The sequence below is a fragment of the Mytilus galloprovincialis genome, chromosome 2 (genome assembly GCF_965363235.1).
Source record: "Mytilus galloprovincialis chromosome 2, xbMytGall1.hap1.1, whole genome shotgun sequence".
Taxonomy (NCBI): domain Eukaryota; kingdom Metazoa; phylum Mollusca; class Bivalvia; order Mytilida; family Mytilidae; genus Mytilus; species Mytilus galloprovincialis.
In genome coordinates, this window is record NC_134839.1 from 105,576,100 (window position 1) to 105,594,358 (window position 18,259).

At 32.2% G+C, this 18,259-nt stretch overlaps 1 protein-coding gene across 1 annotated transcript; it reads right to left on the reverse strand.

Moving 5' to 3' along the window:
• Positions 1–263: 263 nt before the first annotated feature.
• On the reverse strand, positions 264–12,284 carry LOC143065249 (transcription initiation factor TFIID subunit 12-like). Its single transcript, XM_076238702.1, has 6 exons — positions 12,200–12,284; positions 6,067–6,169; positions 4,860–5,099; positions 2,323–2,437; positions 1,901–1,989; positions 264–521 (listed from the first exon to the last, which is right to left on the reverse strand). The coding sequence occupies exons 2-6, from the start codon at positions 6,130–6,132 to the stop codon at positions 483–485; spliced, it is 549 nt and encodes a 182-aa protein (XP_076094817.1). The 5' UTR covers positions 6,133–6,169; positions 12,200–12,284; the 3' UTR covers positions 264–482.
• Positions 12,285–18,259: the final 5,975 nt, after the last annotated feature.

Genomic DNA, 18,259 nt, shown 5'->3' on the forward strand with positions numbered 1-18,259 from the left:
TCCAGAGTTAAGAACACTGTGGTAATTAGTTATACACGGAATCAGAACACATTTACCATGATCACAATATACACATTTCAAAATTTACAACAAATGATAAACCTGTCAAAGCTATTGCTTTTTTAAAAAATATTTAAACCACTTAAATCATTAACTAAAAAATTCTTCAAATGGCCATGGAAATACTGATATGATGTAATACTTTCACAAGACATTGAAAATGTGCTTTCTTATGTTACGTTGTTGATAAAAATATTAATTCTTAGTAAAAAGTGATTTTTTTTTTACAAATGTTGTGTTTCTTAAGTATAAAGAAAATGTTGCCAGATTCATTAAAGACTTTCCAAGAAGCATGCTGAGGTAACATGCTCTTCTACATCAAATTCTTTCCATTTCACCTAGACTATAAGTTAAATCAGTAGAACTGATATCTTTCCATATAAAAGACAATATCCAATAGACACACATGGTATTTTCTGTGCTTAAAATTTCTTCAGTGTTTTCTTTATCAATGCCATTCTCTGAAAGAAAGAAAATTGTCTTATGTTGATATCAAAATCTAAATACTCTGAAGCATGTTTCTGATTGGCTAATCTGTATAATAAACATGTGTATAATTGTGTGGTATTTATTTCTGTGGTTTGAGAAACATTTGTTATTTAAATATCTGGTGAATAGTTGTCTTTTTGGGAATCAACCACATCAAAATGTTGGGGTTTTTTAATTGTACAAAAAAGGTTAAAAGGCTTTGATGAGGTAACTGGTTTGATGTTGCTTTATTTAAATAGCTTTTTTAAATCACTTTTGGTCTAATATTTAATTGTATGCCATCATAAATACTAAATGTGTGGTATTGCAGTTATAAAGATGCATTCCACCCTTATTATATACCATTTTAGTTATGTGATACATCTATGACCATAAATTCAATAAAGTCAACAATAAAATGTAATTTCTTTTTTATAATTAACACCAAGTTAATACACGTATAAAGTTTTATAGATTAAAATTTAATTCCCAAAGGCTTCTTGAAAAGTACTAGTTATTTGAATAGGATTTAATAAGTAGTAGGCTCCTTTTAGTCCTTGAATTGTATCTAAAGATGTAAATACATTAAGAAAACTCTGGCAAATAATTCAATTTGTGAACACCTCTTACAATGATAACTACTGATCTTTCTTTAATAAAAACTTCTCAGATTTACATTAATCCATCCATAGTTTTGCTTTCCTTTCCTATTTTAAAGTTAAACTATCAAAATTATCAATTAAGCTAGGACAAAACATACATTTTGTATTTTGATTACTGTTGGCTTTTTAGTGGGAATATAGAAAAAATTCAAGGAACTATATCTTTTCCCACACATTCATAATTTGTTTTGCTGTAATGTCAGCACCTTGACAACACATATTGTTGTGCAATGCCATACTCATAGGACATGTAGGAGTGAATTTATTGAGTCTATTTCACATGTGAAATAATCTTTTTTTACTTCACATGTGAAATTATCTGTTTTTACTTCACATGTGAAATTATCTGAGAAAACATATAGTGTTACATTGAATGCAATGAATTATGAATTCCAAGGAAAAAAAACTTCAGATGTGAAATCATCTGTTTTTACTTCAGATGTGAATCATCTGTTTTTACTTCACATGTGAAATTATCTGTTTTTACTTCACATGTGAAATTAACGGTTTTTATTTCATTGTGAAATTATCTGTTTTTACTTCACATGTGAAATTATCTTTTTTAACTGCGCATGTGTAATTATCTGTTTTTTTTTCACTTGGAATTCATAATTGATTGCAACCAATGTAACACTATATGTTTTCTCAGTTCTCAGATTATGTGTGATTGTGGAAGAACTAATGGGACATATTTGATCATATTATCATACCTGTTTATGAGCTTCTGTTGTTGCTGCTTTCTTGTATGGCCTTAACTCATCTGAACCATATCCTGGTACATAAATGTTCCAATTCCTCTCTGTAATAATTAGCAAATATTTAACTGCAATGTTGCTATACACTATGAACAAAACAAAAGTTATAATTGAAATTTAACAAGAAGATTCTACTTTTTCTTAATTATAATTAAAAAGAAGACAACACAGTTTGCATACAAAACATCAGCAATAACTGAATAAGGTTATCTTTTTGTCACAAATAATTCTAGTCTCATTTTGAATTTGTCCTGTCAAATAATAAAATGCTGGTAACTGAATGTTTTAGAGAGACTTCTTTTCATTTACTAAGTTATTTATACATCCATCTGCCATGTACGCAGATTGATAAAAAAAAACTTATCCCTATAACAAACCTAAATGCATCTGTACATCTTTGACCTCTAATGTATTAGATTTTCTGTGTTTAGCTATCTTACATGCTGCACTAACAACATTTTCTATAAAATCATCAGCTATATGCATTAACACCTGTAAAATAAAGTCATAAAAGTACTTATGTATCAAGATGTGAGCTCTTATTTAAGAAATGTTGTATTTTCTACCAAGAATTAACAATAATAAAATTAAATATGGTTTTTTTTTCAAGCTTTCAAGTTATCTGACTAATAATAATAAGTTATTCTGCATCCATTTGAATTGCTTAATGTAAACCTGACCTAATTTCTTCCTTGGTGATACCCTGTAATTGTTTTTTAGTAGATGATATGTCTTATGATCAAAAAGCCATGTCAGGCAATAAATGAGAGAATTTGTGCTAAGACTTTATTCATATTACATGTAATTCATTGATAATTATATAACTGCAGGTCTACTTTTAGATTGATGTACAAATGATTATGAAGTCAGGAGCCTGTAATTCAGAGGTTGTTGTTTGTTGCTGTGTAACATATTTGTTTTTTCGTTTATTTGTTTTATATTGATTAGGCTGTTAGTTTTCTCTTTTGAATTGTTTTACATTTGAGATTTGGGGCTTTTTATAGCTGACTATGTGGTATGTGCATTGTTAAGTGTTGGAGTCTGTACTGTGACCTACAACTGTTAATTTATGGTTCATTTGGTCTCTTGTAGAGATTTTTCTCATTGGTAATCATTCCATATCTTCTTTCTTATCAGTAAGTTGACATACAGAGTTATCTCCCATTTTGTTCTCCTTTTACAGTTGTTGAGGATGTCAACGTTTTTCCTTTCTATTCAGCAATTAAATAATTTGAAAAAATTAAGTGTATGAGGTCACTCCTGGCTTTAATTAAGTGTATGAGGTCACTCCTGGCTTTAATTAAGTGTATAAGGTGACTCCTGGCTTTAATTTAAACTATAGGGTGCAATCAACAGTTTTTTTCTATGACGTCATATTTTTAGGGACCATGTATAAGTGACCCTTAGTTGTGGACTGATTAATAAAGATACTTGTATAAAACTAGATATCACTGGAATCAGAATGTTCTCTAGTTTATAATGGAATAAAAAAAAAGTGTACTTTTAATAGTATAAAAAAAAGTTTTATCCAGAGAAACTGGGAAAAACATTGCCTAATTTAAGCTTAAAAAACCTGAAATCAGGTCATGTGCACACCCCTGAAGACATGATACCTGCACATTTTTCATAATCAAAGTTGTATGAATTTCATAGATTTTACCTGGTCTTTCAAAAAATTCATGCTTCAGGGTACGTTCGCCTGCTCCGAAAAGAGCTACAGTGGCTGCAAATAAGTTTTCAATTTTCACTACCAAAAAAACAGACTGTTTACAGTGTTGTCTCCCCTCAAAACATGTATATTTAATCTAATTTTTTAAATTATTTTAATCATTCAACCTGCTTTAATTGAAGTTAATTAACATATCTTTACAACCAAATACAAAAAACATGATACTTTTTCACCAACTATGTTGATAAAAAGGGACTTCCCTCCATGTCTATTTTTAGTTGGGGAATAACCCCTAGTTTTTTATACGAAACTGTTTATAGCACCCATAAGCTGCTCAATGTTTAGTATTTCACATGTTGTTTTTTTTGTTGACTGCGGCTGTGACATAGTATGTTTCACTTCAACTTTGTTTTCCATTATTCCAGCTGTATCTTCTTTCATTTTTAAACAACAAATAGAGGCTTGTAGGAAGGAAGAACTTTAATTTTGAAGTGTTTAAGTCTTTTTACATAGTATGATTGCAGAATGTAGATTTACAAAAGTAATTGCAACAAAATTTACAATATTAATTAAATAATCTTGTTGATACTGTAAATTCAGAAATTAATGCGAGGTTTTTATTATTGCGAAAAATGCGACAGAGTTGTAAACGCAATAATTTAAACTCGCATTTTGAAATATTTGATATGATTTTAACAGGATTTTTCTCAAAATCGTAAAAATTAAAATCGCATTCAAGTCTAAAATGACAAAATCGCAATAATAAATGCACGCAATAATTTCTGAATTTACAGTACTTTAAAATACAATCCCTTTTGATTCAAAAACTTATATTTCATTGAAATTATTACTATCCATATATGAAAACCTTTTTGTTATCCATGGGACTCAATCTGATGTGTTGTTCATAGAGCAAACCTAGTTTTGCTCACAAAGCAGCCAGGATTTCTTGTTTGTTTTATTCAACATTTTGACATGGTTGGGCCTTTTAACTTACTTTAATGTGTGACTCATTGCTGACGGCCATACAGTGAACTTTAGTTGCTTACATGTTTATCTATATTTTTTGGTCTCTGGTTGAAAATATCAACTTGAGATGTGTCTTATTGGCAATTATACTGCAACCTTTAATCTAAAACTGTTTTTTATCACTTTTTATACATTCTGTCAAAAATGTATTCTGATAGTACCATTGTAAAGATACAATAGCTACAACACCCTTGGTACTACACTACTATACTCTACCTCTTCTACATCATCATCCAGCTGTTCCATTGGATCCACTTCCTTAACAAGCTCCTGTAATCTTCTTTTATCTAATACTTTAGTGTCTTGTACACCCATGCTTGATTGACCTGAGGAAGGTATAGGCTGTCTTATTGCCAGACCTGGCTGACCTAAGGTCATCACTGGTGTAGGAGCTGAAGATGTAACACCAACTGGTATAGAACTGCTACCAGTCACTAACTGTCCTTGCTGGTGAGTCTGATAATTGAAATTGATACATTTATAACTGATTTAAAACATAATCTAAATCATTAATTTTTCTGCTTTCTTTGAAAATTTGCAAAAGTAATATCTGGAAGAATGAACAAGTTGTCATTCATATTCTACCCACTTGTTGTTTAAAGTATTGGAAAACAGGAAGATGGTGTTTGATAAATCTGATAGGGACACACACTTCACAAATCATCACTTTAAAGCTGCTGGCAACATATGAAGTCATTCAGAGAAAAAAATAAACTAACAAAATTTAAAGTTCATTCAACTTATTAAAAAAATCATAGTATCGACAAACAGAAGTGCTAACATGTTACAATTCATCAATTTAGAAGCTAACGAAATATGAAGTCATTTTATTCAGTAGTATCTGTGAAAAGTGAACAAAAATATTTGTAAGGCAAACTGACCTAAAAAAAATCAGAACGAAGAAGGTGATTGTAATATAACCCTTTCTTTTAGAGTGGGGATATAAAATATATTTCACACTACAGCCCATATCAAAGTTAGACAATCAATGTAAGAGTAAATGTCAGCAAACTGAGTATACTACACATGTATTATAGAAAAAATAATATGTGTCATAATCAAATTTTTTTCAGTCATTCTTTATGAAGCATATACATTTTTAGCTTTGCTTCACGGAATGTAGATTTTTTTTCAAAATAGAAATATTCAGCATTTTCCTGTGGTCTTGAGTGTTTTTGTTAAAGAAAAATGTTACTTGTAAGTTGTTGCAAACAAATGGATTCTGACATCTAAGTTTCTCATCTAGTAGAGCTACATCATGGAGATTGGACGTGACAGAGTTTCTGTTTCTGTTTGTTGAATTGTATTTGTTTTAGATCAATGCAAATTATCACAAAAAAGGAACAATACATGAAGGTTGTGTCAATATCAATATTGCTTAAAACATAATAATGAGCAAACTATGACTAGGTTATGTTCTTACTGTGTTGTGAAACTGAACATTTGAAGGCTGTCCAGGTAAATTAGAAGTTACTTGTACTTGATTCATCTCTGTATAAGCACATACATGTATACCATACTACAGTCTGAAAAATAATTTAAAAGAGTGCACACACTGAAATGTCTGCTTTCTGATCATGATCTGATGATTGATTTTGTGTTGAATGTCTTGCAAAAAAAGTGTATAAGTAATAAACACAAACATTGACATGATTGATAGTAATTGATCAAATATATGTATATATACTAAAAAAGGCACCAGATTCAGAGGGGTTAAATGTAAAGATAGAACCAATATCATTAAAAATCTGGTTTACAGATAATGAATCAAATCATCAGGTTGGGCTCAAGTCAGAAAAAGTGGGGTATTCGGTTTTCAGAGTACACCCTAGTTTTCTGGGTCTTCCTATTTCTATTTCAATTTATGGCATGAAATCTACAAAAGCGCATGTTTAAACTGTATAAGTAGTATTTGTAAATATTTGAATTATTTCAGGAACAACAAAATATGTAAGAATGAAGCCTTGTTTTTACTAGAACTCAAAAACATACAGATCTTGTTTATGAATCAAATGATTAAGCTGCATGCTCCAGGTGTAACTGACCATAACTGAATTATGATCAATCCCATTGAAACTTTTTATTCATTAAATTTAAATACGGTTATCATACCCAAGTGATTAACTCATCTTTTTGTCATCTCATAATTGATGATCAATGTATGAATTGTTGAACAAAGGAATTATTTTGTTGTGAGTTCAGCATCAAACTAGACTTGATATTAGCTTGATTTGTTAACTAATAGAAACACTTGCTATCATAAAAATATGTTATCATATGTAGAAGGTGCAGTTTTGTAGATTTTATACCATAAATTGAAAAGGATAAACAGAGTCCCGGTAAACTGGTGTGTTCTCTTAAAACTGGGAAAACCCCAATTTTCCTGACTTGAGCCCAACCTGATCATAGTTTTATTCATTGCAACTGTTGTAAGCTATACAGTCTCTAGTGAGATATTTAAGGGGGCTCGCGGGTCTAAATAGGATTTTGCTATTTTTTTCTATGATTAAACTTTATCTTATACCTAATAGAAATATTAAATAAAATTATGGGGTCACCTTTCATTGAAGCTCACAATCTGCCTCCGAAAGAAGCATACATTTTTGTTAATGTCCTTTTATTCTGTTGAACTAATAGGAGAAATATTGGTAATATCAAATAAAAAAAGAACTAAATTACAGAAATCGCTTAAATTTTTCATTTGTGTTTAGTTTAAGTACAGCTTGTATGAAAACAATAGTAAAAAATATAGGTCACCAATTCATGAGTTAAAAAAGATATTTCAATTTAAACGTCAAAAAATGACATTTTTTGCACCAAAGGGAGATAATTTGGAGCTTTTTCAATGATATAAATATTTTAAAACTCATCTGTGGCCAAACCAAATCGATTTGTCTGGGTGATTTTTGTACCATATTATAAAGTAATAACTAATAGTGTAACAAATAAAATTTGTTATGAAAAAACAAATGTTTATTTTTTTGCTGAATTTTGTGTACCCGCGAGCCTAGTCCGAGATTACTCTGACGTCCAACGTCTGTTTTGCCAGACAAGCTGGGGCCGTGGGACGTCAGAGCTCGTCCCATATCAAAAAGTGGATATTTGCCCACCCAAAATAGATGTGCTGCTTCGTCGCTTCTGGTGCCGACTGACGGCCTTGGAATTATATAAATCAGGCATCAATCTGTTCATTTTTCATTTATCTTTTCATTTATGTAAGTTTCACCTACCTGCCAACTTTTATTTTTCCATATTTTAACAGTTTTCACAGAGACCCATCGATGTTTAACATTTAGTAGCCAACCACGATTTTTCACCTCCTTTACAGGAGATCGGTATTAAGCATTTAGTTCCGACCACGAGAACAATCGGAAGCTCTCGGACATTTAGATAACTTGCATCGTAAATGAACGAGGTGTTACATTATGGTCATTTGCATAAATCATCACTGTTTTCTCGTGGTCACGAGATAATCTTTGAAAATGAAAGGCAAAATGCAGAAATCCATGGGTCTCTGTGAAAACTGTTAAAATATGGAAAAATAAAAGTTGGCAGGTAGGTGAAACTTACATAAATGAAAAGATAAATGAATCAAAGCCTTAAAGGCTGTAAAAGCAATTGCTGTCATGTTAATGTTTGGGGACTTTTATTTTTCATCCACATATATATAATAATTAAACCTGACATGAGTGTTGTCTAGTTAGAAGTAAGAAGGTTTTAACTTTATATAAATAAAAGACTTTAGCAGAAAGTCATTTTTAATATGTTTTATATTTCACAAGGAGACAACACGTTTACCAGGCTAAAGTTGGGGTCAAATATACATGTGCTGAAACATATAACTCAAAAAGAAATCATCATGGATTATCCCCTGGTAGTGTTTGTAACTGGGCAATAATTTCCTTTATTGATTTAATTTTAACAATTTTCATTATCAATTTATATTTAACCATTAACACAAATGATTAAGTTAAAACATTTCAACTTTCCAGACGCAAATGTTAAAAAACGGGAAAGAAATAAAATATCTTACAAGACATAAACATGTAAAGAATAAATGTATATATTTCAGCTTAATAAAAATATTTTCATAATGGTACTTTGTCATCATTTTTTAAACTAAGTTCCAAACATTATTGCTCAGTTGTTATACATGTATGTCCTTCTGATGCGGTATGAGCACAGGCACTTGTTTCTATCCAAAATAGTTTTATATGGATAGCCGACCTTCCTATGGATAGAAACAAGTGCATGTGGGTACGAGATAACTATAATTCTCATGCAATCCCGAAAAGGGGGGGGGGGGGGTCATCACAGACAAACATGACATTAAATCGTTATCACTGATGTATTGTTAAGGGCCAGTGGAAGGACGCCTCCGGGTGCGGGAATTTTTCGCTGCATTAAAGACCTGTTGGTGACCTTCTGCTGTTGTATGTTTTTCTATGGTCGAGTTGTTGTCTCTTTGACACATTCCCCATTTCCATTCTCAATTTTATTATACGAACAAGAACAAACAGCTCTACGTTGCTTTGACATTTATCAATTTTCAGGAAACATTGCGAAAAATGATCTTCAATATTTCGAAAACATGTGAAATAAAATTGCTAACACGGTGGACCGTCGAGTGTCAACAAACGTAGTAGACTTGTTCACTGAAAAGACGAGGATAATGGTTTCATCTGACATTTGTTATGCATTCCCAGTTTTGATCATGATATTTAATCAAAGAGCAGATTGCTCTGAGGGATACGATTGCCATTGTTTTCATTGACACATGTATACATGTAGCTGGATAATATTGTTTTCAAAACTAATTCAACTTCTTCTTGTTGTCTCGTCTCCGTATAAGCATCCTTTATAAGGATCACCACCATGAGTTATGGCGTATAAAGGAAGCATTTGGAGCCTGTATCGGTACAGATTAATGTGAGCATTTACCTATCCAATTCCCCAGCCAGGCTGTGACGGGTCTTTATTACCAGAAAGTTAACCTTCCCCAAACATAATACAATATAACAAAATAAAACATACGAACTCACACACTCATGCACCTGATTCGTTCAGTCCTCAAAGTATAAAAAGTGTATTTTTTCTATGTATCAAATATCCTTTTTTTTTTAAATATCTCTGTGTTTTAAATGACTGATGCCCCACATATATAATACGTAATCTAAATAGTTAAAAAATAGCCAATCCCGGATAAAAGTATGTGAACAAATTTATACTTAGGCCTATTGTGTTTTAGTTTTGTACTATCAATTCTTACCGTAGTTTACTTTCCTCAGCAGTCATTGAGACTCAAAGTGAGAGAAGGTATTTAACTTCGTATCTTACATGTATCACCTATTTTCCTACGTTAATTCTAGGAGGAACCCCATTCCTAACTCTTTAAATATTTAATTTCCTTTGGGTCAGTGATCATGACTTCTTTCCGTACACATTCATCGGTTTAAATTGCGATCGTTTTTAATATAATACGACGTTATCGACAGAACAAGTTTATTTTTCTGAACATGTTGTTTTGATTAGAATTCACGGAAGTTACTTCCGGAAGGGAGACAACTCGAAACGATAATATGGAAGACTTCATTTCGCCTGAAGGGGTGTTATAGTTACTTTTACGATTTTGACTTCATTTATTTTAATTTAAATGATGCATATGATTTAAAATTATGCAACAACAATAACCCTCATTAGCAGACATACATAGAAAGGATCCCATGAGTTATAAATTAATCAACTGAGTGGGGAATCCAGAGCAACCGTTCAATCTAATACCCCTTGAAGTCAAGAAAACTATACGCATGCGCATAATTACCTAAACAAACCCTGAAGCAAGAACGTACATTAATTAAACGACCTAGATGGTTCTCTTTTTCTTTAAGGAAGTACATTATCAAATATCAGTTTCATAACAGTGACATATAAGAAAAACTCCACTTCACTTCTTATATGACAGAAATAAATTTATCGGAATTCAGCGAACTCTCGCATTTTTATCCCAACTGGGGAATTCCCTCTGACGTGTTTCTAAATTTATAAAAAACACTAAATATAAATACTGCTTAATTCTGATTTTCCGTGTTGTTAAAAATACGCATATAAGTCAAGGGAAATATCAAACATGAATATTATGAAAAGAACATTATAGGAAAGTTGTTTAAGTTCAATCCATTTGTTTGTTTTTACCTTTTAAACCAAGACAATCATAAGAATCTGAGATGTTCCTTAGTGTTTAGAATAAAACGGTTGACGTGAGGGCATGACACCCTGAGCCAATCCCATAAGTCTACAGATTGCTTGAAAGCAATCGTATCCCAAAAAGACGTACTTTTTTCAATCTATGTAACTAGAAAATTCCAAATTGAAATATCTCTTCATCTGGACCGACTTGGCATCTACTACGTTTGGACGGGTCCATTTCATTAGTAAGGTGATCGATAAATATTACGGATGACAGAAAAGAAAAACGAACTTATTGTTATTTGTTTTCAACAAGGGTTTCGTTCCGCTAAATTATTTGCGCAAACAAAGTTTGTCTATTTTTAGATTACAGGTAATCATTTGACACTACGCATTAACCTGTGTAGTGATTTTGATTTTACGATAAATGTATGAATGAACGATAATTTTATGAATGAACAAGAGCACCTGACCTCTTAAAGAAACACAAATTAAACATTTAAACCGTATTTAATAGGAGATAATTCAGTTAAATTTTCAATACTAAATCAACAACTGAAATGAATCCATATTTTGTTGAAACATCGTACGAACGGCGGAAAACGGAATCGCAGTTATAAAAATGTACTTTTTTTCACTCGGACTTCTATGTTATTTGATAGTCAAACGGTTGACCCTTTAAATACAAAAATACATCTACAAGAACATATTCTGAAACTTCTTAAATCCACTAACGTTTTTTTAAAGTTTCAAGCTATGTATTGCATTAGAAAACATACATAGGTGTTAAAGAATGACAGACCAGGAGCCTGTTTAACAAAATACTATGGCTTGATATGGGCGGAGTCTCTGATCTGGGTCACAAAGATGGCCATACGCGATAGCATAAAAGCAATTGCTTTAAAAATGAACAGATTGATGCCCGATTTATATAATTCCAAGGCCGTCAGTCGGCACCAGAAGCGACGAAGCAGCACATCTATTTTGGGTGGACAAATATCCACTTTTTGATATGGGACAAGCTCTGACGTCCCACGGCCCCAGCTTGTCTGGCAAAACAGCCGTTGGACGTCAGAGTAATCTCGGACTACCGCGAGCCTCCTTAAATTGACATTATGATGCATGTATATTACACATACACACATAGTTAGACAAACATACATATAATTTTTCACAATAAGACATATAACAGGCAAGCATTCAAGCACATAATCAGGGACTTTCTATAGTATAGTCTATAGTCATAATATAACCAAAATAAAATAAAACTGTTATGGTAAAATCAAAGCAAACAAATTTAGCTTTAAATGATTTCCCGTAGTAGTTGGATATAATTTTCAGCATTAATTAACGTTTATGTTTTATATTACCTATATATTATGTGAAAAAGGGGAATTTTAAAATATACTACATTTCAAAAGTAAACATCATGAACATAAACCGGAAGTATGACATAGAAACTAAATTAAAATCGGAATCCGTTCGCCAAACCCATTCACGCTCGCCCTATTATCGTTCGCCCCTTTCACGTTTGCCCCCTTTCACGTTCGCACCTACTCAAAATAATTATGACGTCTGGCAAGGCAATTTGCGTCCAAGAAAAAAAAAACAGAAAAAAAGCCTTGCCAGACGTCATAATTATTTGGACTAGTTCGCACCCCACCCTTTTTACCGGGGCTGAAGGTGTTATGTTGCGTAAGATTTTTATCATGATTTAATTTTAGTTAGTGTATTGCTAGAAGTTAATGAAAAGGAGTGTGTTTATTGTATTTAAAAAAAAAAGACTTCTGTAAAAAAAAAAAAAATAGGTGGTCCAAACAGAAAGTCAAATGGAATTCAAATGAGGACAAACTGTGCACCATTTATTGCTGCCCTGTTTATGTATTGTTACGAGTTACCATGTATGACTAAAATCAGCAAAGACCCATCGAATCAACATCTAATACAAAAAATAAATAACACTTTTAGATATTTGAATGATATATTGGCTCTCAATAATGACGACTTCAGTATATTCACTAATTAAAAGAGATTTATCCTGCTGAACTGACTTAAAATAAAGCTAATAATAACAATGAAAACTGCCCTTTTCTGCATTTCGATATCTTAATATTTAACTAGAAGCTTTCATATTGTTAATTATCCATTTTTAGATGGTACCACAACGTTCCTGTTTAATTCGCTTGTGTATGAAACAACATGTTTGTTTTTGGAGAAAGAAATCTCTGTATTACTGAAAAATATTATACAAGGGTTTTCGATATCACAAACTAGTCAAAACATTTACTAAATTTTATCATCGGCACAAGGACATCATTCGTAAATATAAATCAACATGCAGACATTTTATACTTTCAAGTATTTCATATCCAATCTTTTATGGTAGCATTCTTTACAAGGCCCAAAAATGTCGGCGTTCACCTCAAAAGCTAACCAAACATTTGAACAAACATTAAAGATGGCTTATTTTAAATATTGATTCACTCATAGGTTCTTTGCATCGGACTAGATACATTTATTCTAAAAACAGTTGTTGGTATGATACGGTTGTGTTCTTCTCATATAATATTTAATATTTAATGATGGTATGATATTAAACTCCTAACGAGAGGGATTGCTTTATTTCATATGATGAAGATATACTCTTTCAATCAGATTGATTGAGGTCTGGAGCTGGCATGTCAGTAACTGCTAGAAGTCATATAAGCAGGATTTTATGAAACTCTCTCAGAATCTGATATAATTAGATTGTCCACCTTTTAGATTGTTTTTATGATATCTTTTGTTTTTCTCTTAGAAAATCATTTTACCAACTTCAAACACTACTATATTCGGGGGGGGGGGGGGGGGGGGGGGGGTAATTTTATTAGTCTTGTTTTCACAGTACAAGATTACTTTAATTTATGTAAATCAAATACAAAAACCTCAACTTTTGACAGACTTTCGGCAAATTTTAAAAATTTTGAAAGTTATCGAAAAAATGTACGATGACAATCTAAATAAACAACAAATAAATTCGTCGACAATAAAGCAATGTTATGTTTTAGGAAACATTTTTCATTTTGAATATTAAAGATCCTCAACAAAAATCTGACAGAAATAAACAAGATTATTTTGCAATTTTGTATCAATTTGTTGAGAAAAAAACTTTTAACATTTTATTGAAAAAAGTTCTAAGTACATGATACAATATACTCTTTTATACACGAATAGGATTTGAAATCCTTTACTTCTACTTCTAATCTACCTCTACTTTGTAGACCACCATCTTCAACACTTGTACCGTGCATTGCTTTGTGGAGACGTATATACAGTAAAAAATTTAACATTTTTATTTATAATTAAAAAAACAAAAATTGATTGTCACATATTTACACAGTGGTAGTGCATATTTTTATTTCATTTATTTTTAATATTAAGATAAAACTACATGGCTGTAGGTGTAGGTTGATATGGCTGTTTTGAACGACTCTAAAGAGTCGCTCTTACAATACTCAGAGGAAGGCTGTTCCAGATATTTAATTGTTCGTGGAAAGAATGATTGTTGGCGTATTTGTGTTGTGCAGGATGGAATCTGATATGAGAGTGCGTGTATGTTCCTGGACTGTCTGAGCGGTTGTATTAGTCTGTCTGTTTTGTGATGGCGATGAGGTGGTAAGTGATTTTGTAAAACATGACAAGGCGTCCATCAGTTCTTCTGTATGGTAGGCAGGCGCGGATCCAGCCATTTTAAAAAGGGGGGGGGGGGTTCCCAACCCAGAGTAAAGGGGGGGGGGGGGTTCCAACTATATGCTCCCATTCAAATGAATTGATCGGCCAAAAAAAAGGGGGGTTCCAACCCCCGGAACCCCCCCCCCCCCCCCCTCTGGATCCGCCACTGGTAGGTCTCTCCATTTTAAATGATTAATCATGTCACTAACACTTGATGTGTTTCTGTGTCGGCTAGTGACAAACCTAGCAGCCCTTCGTTGTACCTTTTTTAGTTTGTTATATCCACAGTAAAGTAACGATCCCATACTGGACAGGCATATTCTAGTGATGGTCTGACTAAAGATTTATATGCCTGTTACTTTTTCCTTCTTATATAACATAGTGTACTGTTAGCCTTATTACAGATGGTGTTTTTGTGACTGTGTCATTTTAGGTCTGATTGTATTGTCAATCCTAGGTATTTTGCCTTGTTAACATGTTCTAGAACATGGCCATGAAGAGTGTAATTGTAAGTGAATGGATTTTTATTTCAACTGATGGACTTAACATTACACTTGTCAGGATGAAAAGCCATTTTCCAAGTATGTTCCCAGATGCCTATTGTGTCTAGATATTTTTGTAGGGTTTCGCAATCGCTGTTAGATTTTATAACCAGATAAGCAATAGTGTCGTCTGCGAATATGCGTATGGTGGAATTAAACCCAACTGGTATATCATTAATATAACATAGAAACAGACTTGGGCCCAGAACTGATCCTTGAGGCACTCCTGATTTCACAGGGGCATAGCCTGAAGTCTCACCCTCTAAGATAACTGCATGGGTGCGACATAAAAGAAAAGCCCTGTATCCATGCATTAGTTTCCCCCTGTATCCCATAGTAATTTAGTTTATGTGTTAATAAGTTATGACTCACTTTATCAAAAGCTTTGGAAAAGTCCATTATAAGTACATCTGTCTGTTTTGAAGTTTCAATATTTTTAGTGACATCGTCTATAAATTCCAAAAGCCGAGTTTCACAAGATCTATTTTTTCGAAAGCTGTGTTGTAGGGGATACAGGATGTTATGGTTGTCTGCCTGTGTCATGATTGCGCTAACTACAACATGTTCCATAATTTTGTAACATATGCATGTTAAAGAAATAGGCCTATACTTCTCTGTATTATATTTGAACCCTTTCTTAAAATGGGAGAAACATGTGCAGTACGCCAGTTTGATTTCTGATATATGAGGCACCGATACAGTTACAGGGGAGGTAATGACGTTGCTAACGTAAAATTTTATTTTCGCGACGTCAAACTATGACATATGAGGGGGAGGACAGGGGTAAGGGAGACCGGGAGAAAGGGGGTAGGAGAAAGGAGAAAGGGGATGGGAGAAAGGAGAAAGGGGATAGGAGAAAGGAGAGGAAGGCTGGGAGAAAGGAGAAAAAGTTGGAGAAAGGAGAAAAAATAAAATATCTCTCCTTTTAAATTTTTTTCTAATATTTCAAGAAAAAATATCTCAAAAGGAGATGTTTTATTCTAATGGGAGAAAGGAGAACGGGCGTAGAAGAAAGGAGAAGAGGGGTGGGAGAAGGGAGAAGGGTACCCCCCTGTCCTCCACCTCACATATCGGGAAAAGATGCATTTTTCGACTGATTTTTATCGTTCAAACTGATTTAATTTGAAAACGAGTGCATGGACCCCTATTTTTTAAAACGACATTTTGTTTCATTTTGCAGGGAGATTATGTGGACCAAATTTTATAAAACTGTAAATAGTGCATTTTTTTTTAATTTTGATAAATATACGGCACAAAATTACGTTTTTTTCTCAATTCATGACCATTTGATAAATGTGAGTTATTTTTGAATAAAAAATTGCATAAATTTTTAGGATACTTATAAAATACAGAAATTACAAATTATTTATCAAAAAACAATTTGTGTTTATCTTTTCATTGGCAATCATACTATGTCCTGTTTTTATATATAATATAAAGTGGAATTTACCCTATCTGTTTAGATGGAAGTTGAGTCAGTTAAAGTCGTACACTAGTATACATATATATAGACGGACAATTTATATGGAATGACAGTAGAAATCCATTTAAAAAAACCCAACTTCTTTTAAAGATTTAGTGATGTAATTTAAGCTGGATTAAAGATCAATGTTATTGTTTAAAAAAGCAGCTAGTTTCTTTTCCTTATTAACCGCTCGTCGGTTTCCAAAGTTTCATGTAACAAACTGTTATAACGTATTCTCTCCAAGTTAACGTAACACTGAAACATGTAAAAACATAGGCAAAGATTATTCACAAAATTTATGACAAGTTTTAAAAAGTTATCAAAACATATTTTCGTGATTTAATGTTACATTAGGAGATCAAATGTGTAAACCGATGCCAATTGTCATAAATTAAACTATCGTCGACATAAGTCGATCGCAAAACCTTTTTACATTTCAAAATCCATAAAACGTGCACGTAGAAAAATATTTCTAAAACTAATATTTGAACAATTAAATATTAGTCGTACAATTGAAACTAAAATAAATGTAATTAATCTATGGGATCTTTTACTTTTTGATTCTTTTGTTGAGTACCCTTTAAAGTATTTTTTATGCTTTATTTACTTTTTTCTTATCCATTGAAATTGTAAATCTTATAGGTTAGAAAAATAAATAGAAAATTGTTCAAATATTCGTTTACTTAACTTTTATATATATTATACATTTAGAATAGTCTTTTTGTTTACCCAAAATGAACACCAAACGTAATTGACATCCTAAATGAAACTGACACATTTAATTCACAACAAATGATTTTGAACTTTTGAAACACATGTTTGTTTTCCCTCGTTAAAATCAAATACGAGATATGAATAATCTCAATGTAATAATTTGTGGAGGAAATGGTCTTTCTACATGTAACTTGGTCTACAATATTTATTGAAACTATAATTATAATATATAATAACACTTTCTATTTCTTTCTTGCTAAAATGATATCAAATAATAAGACACGTTCTTTAAAACTTTTTAAAAATGTATATAATGCTAGGGGCCGTCTTAAACTTGCAGTGAGGTGAGAGCTTGTTTTGCTCCGTATTGAAGGCCTCTTTGTAACATTGAGATGAAGAACAGCAATAAAAGCGCTGTTCCTTAGCATTTTGACTGTTTTTTTTTTGTGCGCATTAACTGATATTGTGTCATGAATGGATACTCCATATCCTTTGGGTTTTCTTTTTATTGTTTCGTATATAAATCAGGTCGGTGGATTCTGGTTTGAATTGTTTCAGACTTTCCTCGAAGTTCAGTATTTTTGTGAATTTACTTTTTTTTTGTCACGCCTCTCGATGATATCTATACTGTATGGGTTGTGATCACTGCTGAATTTACGGTTACTCTGGGAATAGAATATCAACTGTAATACTAGTATTGAAAGACAAACAATTGAAAGGTCTTTCCTGTTAAAGTGATGTTTTCGTAATGTACTTTGTATGACCTTTCGTTTGATATACGACAAGCATACCTTCTGAAACTTTTCGCTTTTTACACTTAATGACCACAGCCGCCTACATTGTCGAGTTGATATATGTAACATATATTTGATGATCTTTCATTTAATATGCGACAACGCCATGTTCTAGAAAGTTTTATTTTTGTACTAAATAACCCCATCCAACTCATTTGTGGAGGTCAGGAATTTGATATTTCAAATGTACACATCATGACCTTT